We start from the raw sequence: 22,904 nt of genomic DNA, 5'->3' as shown, positions 1-22,904 counted from the left end.
TGCCAGGGTGGATCTGAGATCAGCACACAGCATTGCTGGACCCTGCCAGGCCCCGCAGGTGCACAACCTTAATTAAAGGTCTAAATAACAATCGTATCAAACTGCAATGGGCACATCTATCTCAGGAGCCAACCACTTCTTCAGACTTGCCAGGTCCTGAACACTTTCCCAAAAGGACACACTCAAGAGAGAAGGACAAACTTGGGCCGTTACTGACCCATCCAGGCTTGATCAGAGACAAACAGGAACCTGTGCTCCAGCAACTGTCCTTTCCCATCTGAATTTAACAAGTTGAAGATCTAAAGCATGAAGTAGCAGCCGAAATGCTTCCCATCCCCACTGTTTTGTCCCATGCCTGGGGAACACACAGTCTCTCTTGCTCCCTGCTGGCAGAAATCTCACTGCACCAGCACAAACCTTTGTGCTCCACAGTTTTGGGAAGTTGTTTATTGGAACAAGTTGCATGCAAAGCTGCTTGCAAAGTAAAGGCCCAAATCTGTCCTGCTTGGACCAGGGACAGTAAACCCAGGCTCAAGCCAGGGGAGCAGTCAGACACTCCCACAGTCCCTTTATCCCCTGTGACCAAAAGACAACCTCAATAATGGAGCATGCTGCAGAAAACTAAAGCACAGACCAAGAAACAACTTACACTTCATCATACAGCAAACCCTTCAGGTCACCATAAGATGCAAATCTCCCAACATCCACCTTTTCACCATCTTTACCCCAGCCTGGGGTTCCCCATCAAATTCTCAGCAGCAAGGATGTTTTGTTGAGGCTGGTTCAGCCCTGGGGATGGTGGTACCAGGCAGATGATGCTGTCAGGCAGCAAAGCAGCACTTTGGCACTGGCTCCTTGGGTACACCCCAGCTGCACCCCACAGCACCCCAAGACACCCAGCAGAGAGCCACTAGCTGCACCCAGCGCCTGCATAGCAGCACAGCGCCTCAAAGGAAAACTCCCCACAGCCAACACAGTGAATAAGATTACAACAAATATAAACTAATGATACAGCTGTCAAGACAGATTAGACTGCACAGTGTAAAAAATTGCAGGGCTGTTTAGTCACAACAATAAAAGATTAATTTATCAATACAGCTTACGTGGCACTGGAGAGATAGCAAATTGAATAAGTGAATCTTTTCTATACCTTGCACAAGGAGGGAGCCTCAGACCCAAAGGGCACACAGGTCTGGATGCCCGTGAGGATTTTGAGACGGGGATCAACCCAACAGGGCTGGTTTGATACAGCCCAGGAAGGTCCACATCCCCATGCCAGGTACAGGGGATGGGTACACCCATGGGCATGGTTCTGCGCCCACAAGCTCCAAAAGGTGCCCACCCTTCTGCAGCACCAGGTTGGAGAGGGTTGCTGCTATATCAAGACATCCAGAAGCTGCTGCTGCAGGCAGGAACTTCCCAGGCTCCTTTCCATAAGTTCCTTCAGGTCCAGTGTTACAGGACTTGAGTCATTTGTGTTGTCTCACCTTTAAGCTCTGTCCCAGTTACAGCATGCGCATGTTTTGGCACACGCAGCAATCAGAGGCAGTGATTCACCAAGCTAACACATGCAAAAATATGCACAGCAACCTCCACCCTTTGAAGGCTAAGCCCTGGCAGGCACAGGCAAGCTTGCAGACCTGAGAACATCTCTCAAGAGTGTTCAAAAAGCAAGAATTGTCCCAGCAGGTCTTTGGGAGATGCTTCCCTATTCATTCCACATCTTCTACCCAAAGACCACAACATCCCCAACAGACCCATATCATCTCCAATTTCTCATACGTTGCCATCTGTGGGTTAAAAATGTGCAAGTAAATAAATAGCTGCAGCGATAATGAGCCAAGGTTTCGATTTGTGAAGGTGAGAGCACAGCGGCAGCCGCCGATACGAAGGAAGCGCCCGTTTCTATAAATATTGAAATCCGGTAATTATCATCATTAGAACTAGTTGTGATTTAGCCGTAGCTCAATCCCAACAAGTAAGAACGGCATTTATTTGCCACAATTAGAACAGCTAAAAATACTTCCCAAACCTTGCCTGGTTCAGGCCTGTCCCACCACCACCCCCCCAGCAGGTTCAGCCTTGGGCAGGGAGCAACACAAAGCGGGGACCACTTGAAGGACCAGAGAATGGGGGTGAAGAAACCCTGTGCTTCCCCAGGGAGACCAGAACACCAACACAAAGCCATCCCATCTTGTAAGAGCCCTTCTCAGCTCTTTTCCAAGGCTGTCTCCCTAAGTCTGGTCCTGCCCCACGAGGCTGGCTCACCAATGCAAGGTATTGATAGCTGCTCCCCAGGAAAAGCAACAAACTGCCTTTTCTATTCTGAAAGTTTCTTTGCATTTTTATCAGAAGGCACAGACTTGATTTTAAAAAGCAAATGGATATGCCTGTCTCACCCAAGCCATTGCACTGGCAGTGAAGGGCGATGGCCCAGGTACCACCCAATTGATCAAAATAGCCACTGCTGATGGACATATTCCCTCACCTCATGGGAACATTAGAGTTATGTCAAAAGCCTCCACGCACTCAGCATCTCCTCCATGCCCCAAACAAGTGCTAAAGGACTCCAGTAGCTCAGGATGACAGACAGACACCTTCAAGGATGAACTTGGTGGAAGATCTCATCCTTCCTGACCTCTACAGACAGGGATCAACCACCCACATAAAATCCTGTGAGGGGCATCAAGCTATCCTACCCTACCTCTGCAAGGTGACCAGGGGGCCACCACATCTCCATGAGCTGTTAAACATGCAGGGACTCAGTCATCCTCCCTTGGGGACACATCTGCACTCCAGCTGCCATCAGCAGTTTCCCAGCCTTTTCCCCCGATCATAAATAAATGCTTGCAGGGTATAGACAAATACTGCAGGAGGCAGCACCTCGAGATAGCTATAATCACCTCTCAGCTCCCCAGTCAAGAACCTGACCCAGGAAAATCCACCATCTACTGACCCAAATCACCCAGGGTCATCTCTTCATGCTTGCTCTGAGACTCAAGATTTTCCCAGAGGAAAACTGCCCAGCTCCCCCAGTCAGGGATGTTCTTTCCGACAGTCACGGTGAATATTTTCCCCACTTATTCGGTAATATCTGGAAAGGGCCGTGAAATGGGCAGCTTAGCGATTCTCCACTGCGCGGGGGCGAAGGCGCTGAGGTGCTCACTGCCAGGTCCCAACAACAGCCCAAATATTCATCCCAGCCCCATGGGCCACCAGCTGCTCCTCCCCAAAATGCCTCCAGCCCTGGGACTTTCTCAGCCCCCATCTCCCTCCAAGGGTAATATGACCCTTCCAATGGTTTGGTTTGGTTTTTTTTCTGCCTTGCTTTCCTCTGAGCTTTCTCTAGTTTGCCAATATTCCTGTTATAAGGTGCCACAAACTGAGGTCACATTCCTGGGTTGTTTTTTTTTTTTTTTCAATTATTATTTTGGGGGTTTTCTGTAGTTTTGGGATTTTTTTTTTTTCCCCATAAAAAAGCCAGTTCACACATCTGCTCCCACAGCTCCCCCTCTCCCCAGATGCAGCCCAATGCTATTTGCTTAGAGCCCTAAGCCAGTTTTCAGTCCATTTGGCAGCGTCATATCCAAGGCAAACTGAACTAATTTTAAGAGTAAGATTTGGCGAGACACTATATCAAATGCTTTGCTAAATCCAAATATATTAGGATTTCCACGTTCTGCTCAGCCACTAATTTTGTGATTCCATCAAAAAGAAAAAGCAATCAGGTTTGTCTGGCAAGATTTATTCTTTCTAAATCCCTGCTGTTATTGCTCATGCTTTCCTTATCCTCTAGTGCTTCACTTTCTTAATACAGCAGGACTGGAAACGTTTGCTGGAAATTTATTTTTGCTATTTATATGGATTTCGAAAATCTGCCTCTGCTCTCCTCCGCTGCCCCCTGTCTTCCCCAGTGCTGTCAGCATCCCTGTGCTGCCACCACACACATCTCCTCCTCCTCCTCCCAAAGTCAGGGCACAGCAGTATCATAAGCCCAGCATTAATACACAACTGGCCTCAGACACAAGATACACAAGAAAAACTAATCAAAAAGAAAAAAAAAAGAATAAAGGATGTTTGGCCGCAGGAGAAAGGTCTAAAGGAAACACCCACCTGGGTCAAGCCCAGGTCCGTCGCAGAGCACCGCCAGCAGCATGAACAGTTAATATTAATGCCTGAATCAGCCATCCCTGAGCATCACCTTGTTTTTTGTGCAAGTCTTCTGGCAACTACCCTTGTAGTGATCAGGCAGAGCTGAGCCACAAATGACACTGGTAAGTGCCTTCCCAAAGGACACACATGGTCCATGGCGAGTCAGGGCCAGCACATCTCCAAACCAAACCATGAACCACTCAGGTGGTTGAGGAGCTCCTCCAGGCTTGGGGCTTGTGGAGGTCAGGAAGGGCTGTGCTCCCCTGCCCTATGTCAGCACCCCAGATTCCCACTCATACCTTGGGGGTTTGGTGCATCTGGAAAGACACACCGTGTGACACACAGACCTTCTGCAGCATTATCCTCCACTGAGAGCCAAGCAAAAGTCTCTAAACCCTGTGTGCATGCAGCAGCTTTGGTGACAGCACCATCCCAAATCACTCTGGTGACTCCATCCCAGCTCTGACTGCACATCTTCTGCTGTGTGATCCACTGACCTGTGTGGGCGTGGGGCAAAGCTGCTCACGCATTTCAGGGTAATGCTCATTCCTGCCCGTTAGGAGGAAAAAGGCAGCTGTTTTGGAGCATAATCAGTTTCTGCTCATTAAGCCCTTGGACATAGAAAGACTCAGTATTTCACATGCCAAATAACACCCTGTCTGGGTGCCAGGTGTGTGCACACCCTCAGTACACTCCATCCAGCCACACCAAAGCAGCAGCACGACCAGCCTGGATCAAGGCTGAGCCACCCACATGGGCCAAGCCGTCATCTCTAACCACAGCTTTTCTCGTGAAGACACAAACACCTCCTCTTGCACACCCTGGCACAGCCCAACATGCCTGGGTTGAGCAGTAAGGCTGGGTTTTTGGACAACACAGCTCATGGCACTCAGGTGATGCTCCCACTTTTGTCTTCCTACACCTCCCTTTGGTCAGGTCTCTGCCAGACCCCTTGCCTCAGCTTCTACGTGCTGTTCCAGCACCATCAATAAGAGGAAAAAGCACAGTATGGTCATCCCAGCAACTCGGGGCTCAGAAACAGGGCACCAGCATCCATCCAGCAGAAGCTCAGCTGATGGTTCTCTGTTCTTGCTCCAGCAGGGGGATTTGACTAGATGACCTTTTGAGACATGAATGGAGATTTCCTCTTCATTCTGGCTGTTTTTAGAAACACGTCCTGGGGGAGCAGCCCTCTTCAGGAGCCCTCCCAAGTGCTGGGATGCCTGTGGTCAGGCACAGGCTCCACCAACACCCTTGAGTTTGCACCCAGCTGGCTGCAGGTCAGAGGATGGAGATGGCAGCCCAGCCCTGTCCTGCTTCCAGTGCAAGGTTGACCTTCCCTGCAGGCAGCTGGGCAGAACATCCTCCACCAGCTTCTGCTGGCAAGCAAGTCCTGGGGAAACTGTCAGGAGGGATTATCCCACCCCAGGGAAGCTGCCCTCCATCACTGCATCCTCCCCTCCAGCCTGACTGGGGCTCAGGATTTACAGCACAGACAGAGCAAGGGGGTTGACAGTAGAAAACTGATGGGGATAGAGGATTTACAGGGAAGGGACAGTTTCAGGGGAGGTCAAGTGAAGCAGAGGGTGATTTACAGGGTCAGCAGCAATTTACAAAGCAGGTAGCACCAGGGAGGCAAAGATCTACAGGGGCAGGGGAGAACTACTTTTTATGGGTGTTTATTAGGAAATTAGTGTCTCCTTCCCCTGACCGCTGTGACCCATGGAGGGGCACAGAAGCAGATGGATTTGCAACAAGCCTCTTCCTTGCTCTAGAAGTCACAGAGAGACCAACATCATGGATCCTCCCCATCCCAGCATGGCAGGAGCTGACTTCTGCTTGACCACAGCACCCCCAGGGTCATTTCAGCACATCCCTGTCCTGCCACGACCCCAAGGCAGTGCTCCAAGGCCAGTCCCTCTGGGAGGCTACAAATAGCAGATCCTCAGACATCTCCTCCTGGAGGCCCTTCCTCCTGGCAAGCCCCACAGCCCATCCCCACCAGTCTGGTGCAGCCCATCTGCTGGCAGCAAGGCAGTGTTTCTCCTGCTGCAAAGGCTCCTCACCACCACCAACAGCATGGGGCTGCCAGGCTGGAGACAGACAGGCAGAGGTCACAGTCTGCCCTCCCTTCATCCCACAGCAAGGTGAACAAGCCAACCCCAGGGCCACCAGCACAGATGCACACAAGTCACATCACCCAGTTTCCAGTCCTACTTTGCAGTTGCATCTGGCACCCAGCAGGAGCCAGGGTCTGGGCTCAGCCTCAGATGTGCAACCCTGAGCACATCGGTTTGAGCAAGCAGGACCTTCCCCTCTCCCACTGCATCTTCTTCCCACTCCTGAACCAAAAATTTAGCCATGCCAGCAGGAGGGTGCCCCTAGATGACATTCCAACCCATGTCTTACATTTACTCCTCAAAAAGATACCGTATCTGATTTGAAACGCAACAGTTGGAGGGGCTGGTCCCAGAAGAACCCAAAAAAGATGGAATTTACTCAGACATTTAATATTTGCATTGTTCTCCAGATGCTCCTCAGACACCAGGAGACCACAGGCTTAGCAAGTGCGATCCCTGCAGGGGACACCCCATTTCTCACAGTGCTGGGTTGCTCAGCACAGGGATGCAATAGGACCATGTGCCACTAGCAGAGGGAAGGAGGAGAAGGGCTCCAAGCACTGACCACAGACCCCCATGAAAGCACCAAGTACTGCCCAGCCCCAGAATGGCATAAACAAGACAAAAATCAAGTTGTGAGCAGCCTACAGAAAGCAAGCACAGTTTCTCCCAGCCTGGAGTGACAGCAGCTCCAGGCAGCTTTGTGGTGCAGATGAGTTAAAAGTTACAATGGGCAATATCCCAAAGCTTAAGATCCCAGATAACATCCCATCACCCACAGATGAGGGTTTGCTCCCAGCCCAACAGGTCCCACAGCTCCACAGAGGCATCTCCCCAGCAGAGAAACACGAGTCACAAGCGCAACATCCCAAACAACCTGTTTCTCTTGAAGTAAAACTTCCAGAGAGTCACAGTAGCAGCACCCAACCCTCACAACAACCGTGAGCAAAAACCTGTACATCTTCACCCAAACCACAAGCAGTGACAACACCATTGCCCCTCACCCCTCTACCCCAAAGTTTGACTAAAGCTCAGTAGTATCTTTGCTTTTATAAATCTCTGCCTTTTAATGATGGCTTCAAGGCTCAGAGAAAAAAAGGCCCATTAAACTCACTGAATAAGTTAATGGGGCAGAGAGAATCCATTCCAAAGCCACCGCAGGCTATTTTCCTCTGGAGCTAAAGCCTGAATAAGCAAAAAGGAAAAATTAAAACTGTACAGTGCGTTGCCAATAAATAACCCCCAGTGTAATCTGCTACCAGGCAGGCCTCCATTTGCAGAGATAATAGGATGCAGATCAGCTGCAAACCACCTCCCCTTGCAGGGACCACCACCTTTTGATTGCAATTAGCTGTGCCATAGCAGGAACCTCCATCTCCTGCCTGTCCCCTTCCACCTGCCTGGGCAGGAGGGAATAGCACATCCTGCAGAGAATTACTGAAATCCAGCACTTAACTCTGCAATTCCCCAACACCCGTGCTCCAAGCACACAGCCCTGCTTCTCTGCTTCCTTTTTCCCCAGCCCTCCTGTCTGTTCATGGCCCTTCACCAGCAGCACTATGGACCCATCTCCCGCCCATCAGCCAGAGCCCACTAGCAGTCAGTAACTCTCTCCAAACACTTAAACAAGTGCATGTCCCAGAGATAGAGAGAAAAAAAAAAAATCCCAGTTTGTAAATGTTGATCCCACTAGATGCAGTTTGTTTACTATTTAATATTTAAAGATGCTAATTAAGTCTCTGAATAAATAAATCTATGTTACCCATGCCTTTTGGAAGGCAGGGATCCTTCCCCTGGTGCTGGGCAGCCTGCCCAGAGCTGGTAACAAGCCTGGGGCAAATGAGGATCTCACCACCATCCCTCCTGAAAGCAAGAGCTTATGTATGACACAAAGCAACATCAGGCACAGCTCAGGCTGGGGACATGAGGGAGTTCAACCACTCAGACCTGGAGAAGGGCACAGGCAGGACAAAGCACAGAGAGGAGGATTTCCAGGCAGGGTTGCCTAAAGCAGTGCCTTTCGGCCCCAAGAGGGAATCTCAGCTACAAATAAGGAGTCAAGGGCTTGAACCCCTAAGGACCAGAGGATCAGCCCACAAAGTGCTGGGGGGACACAAAGATGGGCACCACCACACATCACCCCATCACTGAGCAAGCAGACAAAACTGCTCCAGGGACCAACTACAGGCACCCACATCCCTCCCAGACACCCCCCTGCCCAGAGTCAGGGCAGGCAACCTGCACAGCTTCATACCTGGGAGCACCCCAGCTCCAGCTTCTCTTTCCAAAACAGCTTCTGTAGCATCCTGAGTGCAGCAACTGCCTGCCTTCCTCACCCACAAACCCTAACAAGCCTCAATGCCACACCCCAGCTCTCCCACCTGATGCCTCTTCAGCCTAATTCGGTTCTGCCTCTCCCAAATCTGCTCCAGCTGCTGGTGCACTTGCCATTAACCCCCAGTGTGCCAGGCCCTGCAGAGCTCCCTGTTACAGAGAGTCTCTCCCTGTCCAGCTGGCATCGCTGCACCACATCAGCACCCTGCGTGCACTTCTCAAGCTCAGGCTTTGCTCTGATGCTCCCGAGGACACCCTCCAGCACCCACCACAACCTGAAATGAGGGGCACAGCACTTGACAAGAGAGCACCTGGCTGCTGCTCTGACACTGACCCAGCTCTGTGCTGCCCTCCCCACTGGAGAGCGTGAGACAGCTGGTGAGACAGAGGGCAGTATGGGTGTGTACAGAGCCTATGGGAAGCTCAACCTCAGAAACAGTCCCCAGTAACATTCGGCTTCTCTGAACCGGCACATGGAAAGCCCCAAGAGGACAGAGATGCTCTTGGCAGGCTGAGGAGCTGGGAACAAGCAGCATCCTTGACCCTGTGTCCCACTGAACTTTGCTTGCTCCCCAGGCTGCTCAGCAACAGCCACCAAGTGACTCGATGGCATTCAGCTTGCTTTTCCTAGGATATATTTTGGCTGGGAGAGCACAGGCAAGGCAGGAGACAGTCAAAACCAGGACACACATCACTACCCCAGGAGCACCCAGCTGCACTCTGGAGGCAAGAGGTTTGGGGGACAAAAGAGAGATTTCCAGTCGCACAAGTCACAGAGCTTCCCAGAGGCAATCCCATCCATACCAGGATGGACAGGGAGGGATGCCCAAGCTGCTCTTGCCTGTCTAGGTTAGAAGCAGGCAGGAGAGGGGCTGTGGTCCAGGACAAGGGCAGACAGTCCCTGGGAGCATTTGCACAGCTGGATCCCAGACCAGAGATCCAGGACTCCTGGTTCCCAGCCCTGACTGCTGCACAGCATTTCCATAGAGAGCACAGGATTGGAGATGAAGCCAGAGCTGCTCCAGGAGTAGAGAGAAGGTCAGCAGCTGGAGGCACTCAGGCTCTCCCCCATGTGGCTTCAAGTCCCAGTAGGGTCAGGACAGCCTGGCATCACTGTGCCTCCGCTGAGCACTCATTTTCCTAATTTATCCTGGCAAAACCCCTGAGCATGCAGGGTCCTCAGCAGCACTCAAATTCCCAGCATCTGTTTGAGCATTTCCACATTAACATTTCCTGGTGGGAACCGCCTGAGGAGAGCTAGTTAAGGGACAGACTTGCACAACCCAGGAGGATGGGGACTTCACCATGCTCACATCTGCTCCTACCTACTTCTTAGTCCCCCAGGGACATTGTGGTGCAGCCAGCAAAGGCGTCAGTGACCTGTGCCCTCCCCAGCAAAACTTGGCCCAGCACAGAGCAGCAAGAGGGCTGCAGGGGGATAGCACCTGGGCTCAGCATCTCCCTGCATCCTTCCCCAGAACCCCAGCATCCCAAGACCATTTAGTTATCACTGCAACAAGCACTGAGGTCAGGGAGAATCCCCCAAAGCCACCACACTATCACACTCCCTTGGAAATCCTTCCTGACCATTCTGGTCTATTGCTGGGACTCTTGTTTCTAATTTAAAAGTAGTTTTCCTTTCCATTTAGGCAGACCACAGCTGGAAGAAGGGGAAGGTAGGGATGATGGCACACACTGAAGGTGGGGTACAAAATGGGGACAGTCACTAACAGGCTCCATTATCTCCTACACTGGAGCACTGGATGGCAGCTGGAGGAAAGCTGGCTGCACACAGAGTTCTGACTTCTCTTTCAGCTCCCCAAATGCTACATCACATGAAAACAAGCTAAAAATACAGTAGATATTTTCCTGGTGCTATTCTTTCAGGCAAGCAGGGGTCAAGTCTCACACAGAAAGGAACAGGGCAGGATCCACAGCCCCACAAGGTCTGGAAACAGGGTGGTACATGGGGGGGATGGAGATGCACAAGGGCAGGTGCTGGTGGAAGAGCCTTGATAGTTGGGCACTGACTTCAGTGCCGCCTTCCAAAGGAAGCCCAGAGAGATTTTAATCTCCTTTTCTTCAAATGAAGTCCAGAACCTGAGCAATGTCACAGCTCTAACGCACATCCATCACCCACACCCCAACACACATCCACCCAAACATCACCTGGCATGATGCTGGGGATCCATTTGCTGTTGCGTTGTGGGACCACTGGGTGTCACAGCCCTTCCACCACACTGGCAACAGCCAGGAGGGAAATAACCAGCCCATCTTTGGCCCAGCTGCCAGGGAGGATGAGGTATCCCTCAGGAGCTGCATAAGGAGGTCAAGGCCAGCTTCCTACCACCACTCAACCCTTTCCCTGTCTCACACCAGGCTCTTCTCAGCCTTTCCCCATTGGGGAAGGCCATGTGGCCTCTTTAGCCTGCCAATCTCCATCCAATCTCTGCAGCAAAGGGTTAATCAGAGGAGAAGAGAGTATCCAACTCACCCTGGAAGTATCCAGAGACAGCTCTCACTCAGCCTGTGCCCTCTTGCCTCTACATCCAGAATTTCTCTGGAAGTTCTAGAAGAATTGCACTTTCCATGGATGTGCAATGCAACAGAACTGATATCACAGCCTTGTTTATCCCTCCCTCCATGCTTGGCCTCTCCTTAAACCCTGGCTGGTGATGGGCTGAAGGGTCTTCATTCCCATTCCACTGCTCTGTGCCTCAGCTTCCCCAATATTAAAATGGGCAGAGCTGTGAGGATCTTCCTTGCAGACCAGGCACAGCCACAGGGTAGTTGCAGACAGCAGCACATCATCCCGATCAGGCACCTCTTGCCCAACACTTCTAACAGCCCAGCAACGCCTCCCCCCAGCACCTGCTCTGGTTGGGTAAACACTCTCCAAAAAGCTGCAAATCACCTCAATTCACAGAAGTGCTGCGGCTGCATCACTTGCAGCTCTGGTGTAAGAGCTATTGGTATGTGGGGTGCACTGACCACATCCTTCCACAGCAGCGCTGAGCAAGCCGTGACCCAGCACCCAGCTGCACCCCAGGGGACCCTCTGACACCACGGGGTGTCCCCTTGGGAACTGAGATACTGAGCGGGTTGGAGTCCAAGAGCCACAGGGCAGCACAGACACCCCAGAGCAATGGACCTTGTCCCGCAGGGCATCCAACAGCTCGTCAGCAAGCGGCGACTTGACCCCTCCGTCCCCGCCACGCTCAGCCGCTCCCGCATCCCCCGGCCCGGCCGCCCCCTCCCTGTCGGAGCCGGCGCATCCCGGAGCCGGGGCTGTCTCACGCTGCCGCTTGCCCTCTAGCGGCACAGCCACCTCCAACCGGGGAAGAAAGAGGAGGATGAGGAGAGGATGAGCCGAACAGAGGGTGCCCGGGGCTGAGCTGGGCTCCGCCTGCCCCAGGGACAGAGGCTCAGTTGAGGCTGGGGGGTTATGGCATAGCCCCGGAGCTGCTCATTTGCAAGAGCTCCCGCCCAATAGCATCTGTCTGGAGCAGCCTTGTGAGTCTGGGAGATGGAACATGGGGAATAGCCCATTGCAGCTGTGGTCCTGGTGACCTGTGCATGGCCCTCTGGGACCTGGAGCATTGCACGAGGCTGCTGGTGTCTATCTGTTCGTGCAGGGCACAAAATGCCTGCATTATCCAACCGCCATACAAAACTGCAGCCTCTGACCGAGAAGCTCACCCCACAGCACTGCCTCAGCAGGGATTCTGCTGTGAACCCCTTGATGCAGAGGGGAAGAGCAAGAGAATTTGGGGGTGACCAGAGCCCACAGGTCGCTAACACACCTGCTTGAAAGCACCTGTACAACCCAGTAAAACCCTCCTGCTGCAGGAAACTCTCAAGCTCAAAATTACTGCTCCTGCACAGAGACTGGTAAATAACACAGCAAGCCACAAGCATTATTAACACTCTCTTCTGGAAGCCTGGCAAACTCAGGGGTTGGTCCACTCCCCACTTGACTGCAGCCCCCCTTGAATGGGATGCACCAAATCCAACCATAAAAACTCTTGGGCAACACCTGGCATGGGTACTGCATTGAGCAGGACAAGCCAGTGTGCCAGGGTAGCACTGGGCAGCATCACTGAGTACGACTTACCTACCCAAGGGTGATCCCCTGGGACATCCCATGGTCTCTTTGGGGGGTTCACTGAAAGAGCCCAGCATTGCTGGGTGCATGGATGGTCACAGGTCTTTAGGAGACCATGAGAAGCCCCAAGCCAAAGCACATGAAGGTGTCACAGCCACAGGGATGAGCTGATGGAGTAGAGCAGACCCAGATAGCTTTCCCTAACTGAGCTCTACGAAAGTCCCTAGACAGAGTCAACACATCTCCAAACCTCTAAAGGCAGCAAGGCAGCTCCTTCCTCAGTGTCTTCCCTTCCATCTCTGCTTCTTCCCCCCATGAAACAGCTGTCCTAGACCTGAAGCATCCTCATTTCACTTCTCCAAGCCCAAGGAGACAAGCCAGCAGGCAGAGCTGACTTAGACCTCCCCAAACCCTACAGGCGATGGAGGTTGGGGAGATGCCACATGCACCCTGAAACCATCCAGGTCACCAGCTCCTCCTGTCCAGGCAGCAGCTCAGGACCCATATTCACCTCAGAAAAAGCCTGGGAAGTCCTGACAGGCATCAAAATTTTTTCCTCCCCAGAGAAATACTTGGTGTAGACCATCTGCAGAGCCAGGCAATGCACACATGGCTGGGGAGCACGTGGGGAACCCAGTAGGATCAGGCAAAAGGGGGACAGAGACACCAGCTGACTCCTCCAAAAATCATCTTTTATGACCCATTTAACCCAGATTCTTCTGCTCTGCCCTGGCACATAGCCTGGAGAGCTGCAAAAATATGGGAGGTCACAGACACCACCCATGCCAGAAAAGTGCCTCCCTCCAGCACTAGTGAGCGGGGAGAAAGTCTTTGAGAGCAGGGCAAGAAGCCAGCAGCCAGACCAGGGGACGCACCCAGCCCCAGGGTGTCCCTGGTGTAAGTTCAGCTACTTTGTTGCACAAGGCAGAACCTGCCATTGTCCTGATCCCCTGATGCAAGGGGGACAATACAGGGACAGTCAGGACCCACTGCTCCTGGTTTAAAGAACCTCTAGAGCATCAAGACCACATCTCAGCCCACCTCCTTGTCCCAAGCATCTCTGCACCCTCTTCTGTCCTTACAGCCTCATGCTGTATTCACCACCCCCATCCTAACATACTTCAGGACAGACACTCTTCATAAACAAGAACCCTCAAAAACAAAACCGGATTGAATTAGGGAACATTTGAATGGTCTCTACAGCAGCCAAAGCCTCTGGGGCCAGGAGATGGAAGGAATGATGGGATGGGGAGCTTTGGGAATGCAGAGCCCTTCATCTCTGGAGAGCAGCAGCACATGAGGCACACTGGGTACACTGTGGTTGATTCACAATGAAGGCAAAAGTTTGTGTTGTGGCTTCTGAAGCAGAGCAATCACCAACCTGGGCGTCACAGGAAACCCTTTCCCAGCTATTTGGACCATAAAAGCAAGTTCTGCTCCCCCAGCCCTTCCAGTAAGATGCCTGCCCTTTCTTCTCTCATTCCCAGATGCAAGTGCATATGGGCATCAATGATGCCTCGGTTCTCCCCGTGCCGACAGCAAAGGGGTGCTGCCACTCTGCCCACCCCCTCACTTTCCCCCACGCCACGTGCTCCCAGCTCCCACGCAGCGAGTGGGACGACACCGGCTCTGACGTGGCTCTCCCACCCCCAGCCAGGCCCATGGGATGGAGCCAATGCTGCTGTGGGCTGGTGGGACAGCCATGCAGGAAAGAATGGGACCGTTCTTCTGTCCACAGGGGTGGGAGAGAAGATATTTCCCCTTAGCCCTGCAAGTAAGACCCCAAAAATCTTGCATCCCACAGTGTTTTACAATGACCCACATCCTCTTGGGTTGCTCTGAATTCATCTCACCAGTTTGAAAGCAGCTATGATCTGCACAGGTAAACCCTACAAACCCACCCATTTGACCATAAGAAACCCCATTCTCCCCTGGTATTGCTGGGAAAGGGAGTAAGGCAATATATACTATGGACATTTCCCTACCTCAGGGGAGCCCAGAGGTGACAAACGCAGGCCACCGTCGCCTGCCTGGCAGCATCTCTCAGTGCCATAGCAACAGCTGAGAAGTAGGGAGGCCCAGATGGCAAACTCCTCCGTCCGTCCTTCCCCACGCACCGTGCTGGCGCATGCAGGCGCTGCCCACGCTGCCAGAAGGGTAACTCCCCGGTCCATCCCCGGCACGCAGCGTCTGCCATCACCCCAACACATGCCAGCAGAGGCAAGTCCAGTCACCCCATGCACCAGCCACATCACCACAGTGTCATGGAGGGGGACCCAGAGTGGCAAACACCCCAGCTGCTCAGTGCACAGTGAAAAGAAGTGGTTTTGTGCTGCAGGACTGCCAGGACTGAAGTTCTCCTTGTGCATCTGGTCTTTTTGGGGAGGTCTTGCAAAGGATGGAGCACCACATCACAGGGGTGAAGGTGGGTTATGGAAAGGCTTGAGCATCCCCACAAGTCACACCTGGCTGGGGACACAGCAAAGGCCACCCAGCTGCACAAGGAAAAGCAATGTCATGAACAAACCCCAGCCCCACGGTTGTCCTTTCCCTGAACAAGGAGGGCAAAGTCCAACAGCCCAACTCCAAACTGGAGCCATCTCAGCTGGGGTCCAAGCCAGCCCCTCAGCTAGACAAGACCCTTGGCAGCCCTCACAGGGTTCTGTGTGCAGAACTGACATCCCCAGGGATGCAGTCTGAAACTGGATACATTTCTGGGCAGGCTGGGAAAGGGCAGAAGGACAGCAGCGAACTCAACCTCCATCTAGGGCCAGGAACCTCCTGCCCTGCTCCTGCTTCACCATTAACCTGGCACCACCTGGACTTGCACAGAGGTTGTGTGTCACCATCCTCCCCAGCCCAGGCAGGAGCCACCCAGCCCTGACTGCAGCTGCTCTGTTCTCCCTGAAAAGAAAGATGGGTGGGAAACCAAAAGCAGCAGCAATCGGAGCAAAATTTATTAATTTGAGGGGTGCAAATGGAGGCTCCACAATGGGGTACCCACAGGGATAGCCTGCCCTGCCAGCCTCCATGGGCAGTGCTGCAGGCTGGATATCCCCTGTCCTCCTTGCCTTGGGGCCATCAGACACTGAGATGTGAAATAACCCAAAACTCCTGATGGCTTGGCCCCGAATGCTGGTGGGACTTGCCTTGGTGGGCTGGCATGGAGTGGCCTCTGCCCTGGCTCAAAGGGACAAGCCCCCCCCAAGCCAGCTCACACTGCTTTCTTCCTCCGGAGCCCTCAGAATGGGCCCTGGCAGCCTTTCATCAGCATCACTTAAGCTCAGATTGCCAAGCTGAGCTTATCTTTCACACATGAGCAAGGCCCTGCGTAGCCCCAGGGTGTTCTCCACACCCTGTACCCTACCACCTTTTCACCAGCACAGGATGGAGCAGAGACCACCACCTCCCCCAGGGCCTTGGGGATGACCCAGCTGGAGCATCACATCCCCTGGCCACAAGGACAGAGCTAAGCCTCCCCTATTCAGCCCTAAGCCTAGTGAGCAAAGGTGCATTTGCCTCCTCGCTGCCCAAAAATGAGGTAGGCTGCCTGGCAAAGCCAAGCCCCCATGAGGGTGGCAAGCGGTGAGAAGAGTTGTTTGGTGCCCAGCTGAATCAGACCCACGTGCCAGGAGTGATTCAGCGGTGACCAGGCTGGGCTTCTACACACCCCTCGCCCCAGCATCCACAGTGTGTGGGCTGGCAAGGAGAGGTCTGACATCAGCCTGGAAGGGTGCAGGACCCAATGGCTCCCACGCCAGAGCACAAAGAGACAGGTTCAATTCTGGCTCCCAGCAGTGACTTTTTTGCCAGGAAGCAGCTCCACCACACAAACCATCCCTCTGCTCCCATAAGCATCCTCTACAAACCACTGCTGTCTTCCCAGTAAGCACAGACAGATCTCTGGGGAAAGTTTTCACTCAGGCTCAGTCTCAGTCCCTCGTGGCATTTCAAGGTTCACCCCAGTTCTACATCTTGGCCCCCGAGCCCAGGGAGGGAGGCACAAGGCCAGCAGCGATGCAGGGGGTGAAGGAACGTGCTTTGCTCACAGTGGAGCAGAGATGCATACAGCATCCAGCAAAAACTGCCACCTTCTCCTTCCCCAAGTTAAAAGAAGCTCTGCTCCAAAAAAATACCCAACATCTTTCTGGAGTTGTCCAATTTTTTTTATGCCGCCTCTTTTATACAGACTGCTTATCAGCATTTTTCAATTTCAAAGCAGTAAAGATGTTTTCTGGACACAAAGAACTCATGTAACACTACCTCTCACAGCAGTCCAGACGTATGTGTGCATCTCACAATGCTCATGCTGGTGGCTTCCAAACCCTTCACAGCCTTTCCTACCGCTCTCTGCCCCCCAAAGGGTTAAAACCAAACCACAACAAACAGCAAGCACAAGGAAAAAAAAAAAAACACACACGAGTTTCTCTGACTTCCCCGGCATCGGCCACATCCCTCCAGCATCTCAGAAGAAAAAAGAAAAACACACTCCAGCACCACGACACAGGATAAATATGTGGCAATTGGAAGGGGAGCGTTGCATTAGTTTTCCCCTTTACTTCCCCCATTCCTGCTGGGTTTGCAGAGGTTTGCTGACAAGGCAAAGACAGGGCTGGGGGTTCAGGGTCAGTGGTACGTGCTGAAAACCTGCTCGGGCATCTCATGAACCTGTAAGCAAGCAGGGAAGCGGCTCCCATCATCTTTACCCAGCAAAGGTGACAAGCAGAGCTGTGAAAGAGGCACTGCAATTATACCGTGGCTATGCTGCAATTGCACTGTGACCAAATAAAACAGCTTCCAGAAGAGACCCCGCAAAGCCCTCTCCTTCCATGCAACTGTGCCATCGAGGTGGGAAAAAAAAATAACCCTCCATTACTCATTTCAAACCTTGCTGCATTTAACTGCCAGAATAAAGGATTCCACCTCTTCTCTGCTCAACTCCCACTGGCAACTTGCTCTGGGGGCTACATTTCCCTAAATGCTCACATTTCAATTAGCATTAGAATAATGAAATGGCTCAGGGTTCATCTCACCCAAAAATGTACTGGAAAATAAAGAGCAGAGATTGGAAGAGATGAGGATATTTTTTTTCCCCTCATACACACACACACAGAGTATGATGGATTCAGGAGAAGGAAATATATTCCTTTCTCGACTCCACTCTGATGAGATTAGCATGGGCTTTGCTAACTGTCTCTCCAAACAAGGATAATGCAACTTCAAGTTGATTTTCCAGATAAACAAGCATGCAAACAAACGCAAAGTGCTCAACTAAAAATATCTCCCTGCTCGGATGCTTCTCCTCACCGCCACCACCCCGAGACGAAAACACACAAATCCCTGTCGCTGCACCACAGCGAGTTGCAAAATTATAACAATGCGAGTTAAATCAGCTACTTAAGGGACATCTCACTGTCCTATTTCTTTTTTCCTCCCCTTAAAAACGCGAAACCGCAGATCCCCAGATACACTCAGCCAGGGCAGGGAAAGGAGCATTTTCTGTTGTGGGGATGAAAAAAAAAAAAAAAAAAAAAGACATTCTAATCGGATCCAAAGTCTAGAAAAGAACAAGCAGCTCAGAACTTGCTTTTCTTGCCCAATTTGGGTATATATGTGGCTGTGGCGTCCCCCCACCACCACCACTTGCAGAAGCAAACAGTTAAAGGAAGCAGCAGCTTTAGCATCCTCGCCTGCTGCTCTCTCCCCTGCTAAGGAATCAAATCTCATTTACTTTATTCCTCTTAAGCCTTGGCCAAACTGTTGCTGGGCCCTTTTTTAAATTATTTTTTGGGGGAATGGGGTAAGGGGTAAAAGCCGGGTCTGCGTCCCCTGCACGGGCAGCAGGGCTGAGCTCTGCCAGGCAGCGCAGCAATGCCGAGGGCACCTGAGCCCGGCACAGGCAGCCCTGCCCGCACCCTGCCCGCCGGGAGAGCCAGGGGACACCCCCCACTTACATGGAAGTGATGTTCCTTGAGATGTCCGTGATATTGATGCTCGTGTTGCCATTGCTGCTGCCTGAATCCTGCCCTTCCAAGAGAGGGAAGAGGTTCCCATCATCCGGTTTCTTGCAATTGATGTCTGTCTTGCTGCAAAGACAATTAGCAGGGCAAGCCAGCACCGAAAGCAGATAGTCTCCCCAAATGCTCCAGAGCAAAAATACCCTCCAGAAAGTGCACTTGGTAGGGCAAAGAGAGACATCCATCTCCGATTGCTGCTTCTAAAAAAGAGGAGGAGGAGGAAAGGGGGGATGGAGGGAGGTCAAGGGGGGGGGGAAGGGGGGAATGAAACAAAGACAGAGGGAGGGGGGATAAAAAGGGGGGGGGGGGGGGCCAAAAAAACAACACAACAAAACCTCAAGCGATCAGATGCAAAAATCCTCCAGCAGATGAAATCATGCTGGCAGCTGGCTCGGAGAGGCTGTAATTCCCGCTAGGGCAGCGGCAGCGGGCGGGGATGCATCGCTGGCCCGGCCGCCCTGCGCCCGCCGCTCCCCGGCAGCCGCTCCGGAGGATTGCAACGGGAGGCTGGGGAAATAAATAAATAACAAAAAAAAAAAACCGGTGCGAAAGTCACCAAGTCCCACCTACTGGGCAGAATTAAAATTGACACACCTGCAAAAAAAACACACAGAGGGAAGAGGAGGCTGGGGAGAGGAGGGGGCGACCTCCCTTTCCCATCGCTTTCCTCCCTCCCCCCGGCCTGGCCAGCCCTGCAGCGGCGGGCACAAAAAGCAGAGGAGGAGGAGAAGGAGGGAGGAGGAAGGCTTTGCAAAGCGAGCCGGGCTCCGCAATAAAAAGGATTCCCCACCCCCCCTCCCTCTCCGCTAAAATCAATCTAGGGGAGGGGATGGGGGAGAGAGGGGGGAAAAACCCACCCCAGCACTGCCGGAGCCCCAGCTCAGCCCCGCCAGCGGAGGAAAAGTTGCAGCTGGGGTTAAATTTGTGCTGGGGGAAGAGCTGAGGGGCTCTGGCTCGGCTCCTGCTTTTTCAGGATCTTTCGTCTTTTGGAAGGAGGACGATGCTGCCTTTTCGCTTGGTCGTTGGGTGGGTTCACAGCACACACACCCCCCCCCCCCTCCCCCGCAATCCGGACACAAGGGTGGAGAGCAAAGAAAGATTAAACTGAACTGGACGAGAATAAAAACCAGTGTGGATTACAGCAATTTAATATTTTTTTTTTCTTTAGAGGATCCTAGCGAGAGGCAGATCAGACGGCTGGGTGGAAAAAAAAAATAAGCGACTGGAAAGCACCCAGGAAGGACTTTCTAGAAAAGACACACACACGCCCCCCATCACCCCCCCTCCAAAATGCAACGGGGACTCGGCCGGCTGCCGGGAAGCGCAGGCAGGAGCACCCAGGGTCGGGGCTCCCGTCGTCCCTCCCCTGGCTTTCCCCTTCGCTCCTGCAGCAGATCCTGCAATCAGACATGCAAAAAAAAATCCTGAAAGAGGAAGACTGAAGTGTTGAAAAGGCTGAGCTCAGAGCGCCGAAATGGCATCAGGAGAGCAGTGAGTGTGAGCTGAACAGCAGAGCGAATTAAGATGCATGGTGCATTTTTGGCAAGCACAAACCCAAGCAGATCAGAGCTCTGCTTAATTTGCTCTGCTTTTCTACAGTGCTTTTCTACATGCCTTCCCCCCCCCCCCATAGTTTCATGTCTCTGCTCCTCTGCACAGAGACACAGGGATAAAGGGATGGTGCTGCAGGCGGGAGCACGGGTGAAGGGAGGAATTACAGGTGTAGGACTCTCAAATATTTCAAGGGTCTGCTTCTGCCAGGCACAGGGCTTTGCACAGGGAGGAGAGACAGAGGGATCTCTGCATGGGCTGAGCTAACACCTCCAGTTTCTGCTACATAGCCTGAATCATCCTAGTCCAGAAGAGGCAACAGGATTTGGAAGTAAAAGAAAAGGAGAAAGAAAGAAAAAAAAAAAAAAAGAGATTTGCAGCCAGGATTCATGCACCCATACCCCTTGGCCAAATTTCTGCAACCAGGATTCATGCAGCCATACCCCTTGGGAGGGGAGTGGGCTGCCCACAGCCACACTTACTGGGAGCCCATCCAGTGGGGCATGAGCAGGGCTCACACTTGGGTAACTCCTCACCTGTTGCCACACAGCTGCACTGCAGGACCTGGCAGAGTCAGTGATGTGCAAGGTGCTGCACTCACCAGGGTATCGGTCCTACTCCCACAGTGGCTCCTGGGGTGCCAGGCAGCTTTGCCAGGGCCCCTCCTGCCAGAGCCTTCCAGGGGAATGAGGGGCACTCATCTAGTTAATAAATACCAAGGTGGGAGGGCTGGTTTCTCCCCAGACCCCACCTGCTTGCAACTTACTGAAGTGAAACACCTGGATGCGGAGAGGTCACTGAAGTGCCTGGCACTGCAAACAAGGGGAGCATGGGGAAGGGTTGGTGGGTCCCCACCACCACAAGAAGCAGCTCTGATCCTCAGGCACTTGTATGGAGACCATGTCTGCAAAGGCACCAAAGAGGAAAACACTCAAGCATATTTTTTACTCGCTGCCTCAGTTTCCTCACCCATGTCAGAGATATGCCATTCTTACGGCTCAGCTCTGTAAGCGAACTGGAGAAGACACTGATGGAGGGCAAAATGTTACACACCCCTGCCTGTAGGGAACACCAGGCACCCCATAACACCCAGACAGCATGTGCATTCAACCCTCAGCAGCACAGGGAACGGGGATGTCACACTATCCACAAAACCAGTGCCCAGGGCAAGACCGGAGATTTCTTTATACTGGAGCTGACACAAGGTCACAGCCTCCTCATGGCACTTGACATCAATCACACCATAGCATGTGAAACCAGTGTGAGGCCACTAGCCTGCCCTGGCACATCACTGCAGGGCTGGTCACAGGGTGGGGGCATGTTTAGGGGGCACACACCTGCCTTGGGGACCTGTTGCGATTCCACAGCACAGCAAGGCTCTCCTCTGGGCAGGGCAGCACTGGGATCTGGGGGAAGCGGCCATCACACAGGGTGCTAAGGTGGCACTGCTCGGCATGGGGCTGCGTACATGGGCACCCTGCACCCTCCTCACCCACCCAGGTGGCATCCTGCCCTGTGTCCCTCCGTCCACTGGCCTGGAGCAGAGCACAACTGCTAATGGAGCACAAACCCACCCAGAGAGCCTCTCAGGTCCTCCTCTGCAACCGGAGGGAGTTACACGCTTTGCACTCTCCTTGCAAAGATGAGGTTTAACCCACAGAAAGTTGGGGAGGCCCCAGGCTGGTTGTCCCACGTAGGGGGGGATGCAGAAGCCCACCCGCTCCTGTGACATGCATACCCCGCTCTGCCACCCAGTGCCAGGCGGGACCCAGTTGGGCAGCTAATGAGGAGGTTTTGTGCCAAGCCACGGCTTCCTCTGCAGCTAATAGCTAAAGCCACTGCCCACGGAGGAAACGTGGCCAGGCAAAGTGGGGAAATGGGAGGAGCAGGAGCATCCAGCTGGGTGCCCAGAGGGCAGGGCAGAAGGTGGGCAGGAAAAGAAAGAAACCAGGAGCTGTTCATCCTCCCCTTTGAAGGCTGCCAGGGAGGACTGACGTGCTTGCTGGCAGAAAAGACTGCAGTGACAGCAAAGTCCCTGCCACAGAGAACAGACGGGCCACCCCTGGTCCTGTTTCCTCCGCTTGAACCCATAACCTCTCAGCTGTCCACAGACAGACAAAAGATGATGCTCAGCGAGGACAGCACTACCTCTTGCACATCCAGACCCAAAAGGGGACAGGAGCATTTGGAAGTTGCTGGTGGTGGGAACACACCATCCCTGCCTCCATCCCTCACTCCTGTCCCTGTGGAAGAGGGAGGCAGGAACAGGACATGAGTGATGGGGCTGTCAGAGCGCAGAGATGGTATCTCGAGCAGAGGCCTTGCCATTATTGCTCTGAGGGATGCTGGCAAATTGCTCTTTCAAGAAGCATCTTCATGAAGGATTAAATCAGTGCATCCTGCAAGAGCTCTGCCCCACTGGGGCCCGGGGGCTGAGTTCCCTCTAGCCTTTGAGAGCCTCCAGAAACTCCATGGAATGCTTTTGGCCAAGACCAAACCCCAGTTCCTCTTCAGAGAGGTCCCTGTCTCCCCCGTCCCAGCTATCCTCTGCATGGGGACATGAGTTTCTACCAAGACACCTGGCTCAGAAGAAGGACAGGGGCTGGGACATGCCCAAGGGGCTCC

General features: G+C 52.9%; 1 protein-coding gene across 6 annotated transcripts in view; it reads right to left on the bottom strand.

The window, feature by feature from the left end:
• The window catches only part of NTRK3 (neurotrophic receptor tyrosine kinase 3), a 209,039-nt gene extending 189,715 nt beyond the window's left edge, over positions 1-19,324 (bottom strand). For 3 of the 6 annotated variants that reach the window (XM_065076575.1, XM_065076576.1, XM_065076579.1), the window contains exons 1-2: positions 19,064-19,237; positions 18,666-18,928 (exon numbers count right to left, since the gene is read on the bottom strand). In XM_065076575.1, coding sequence (XP_064932647.1) covers positions 18,666-18,913 — 248 coding nt within the window. In that variant the 5' untranslated portion in view covers positions 18,914-18,928; positions 19,064-19,237. Of the gene's footprint in view, positions 1-8,526; positions 8,608-18,665; positions 18,929-19,063 lie in introns of those variants that run through there. The other 3 variants (XM_065076578.1, XM_065076577.1, XM_021289856.2) reach the window with 3 other exon arrangements.
• Between the last annotated feature and the right edge of the window lie 3,580 nt (positions 19,325-22,904).

This window comes from Columba livia, chromosome 11, assembly GCF_036013475.1.
Source record: "Columba livia isolate bColLiv1 breed racing homer chromosome 11, bColLiv1.pat.W.v2, whole genome shotgun sequence".
In the NCBI taxonomy this organism is placed as follows: domain Eukaryota; kingdom Metazoa; phylum Chordata; class Aves; order Columbiformes; family Columbidae; genus Columba; species Columba livia.
This window is presented reverse-complemented; position numbering and strand designations above follow the sequence as displayed.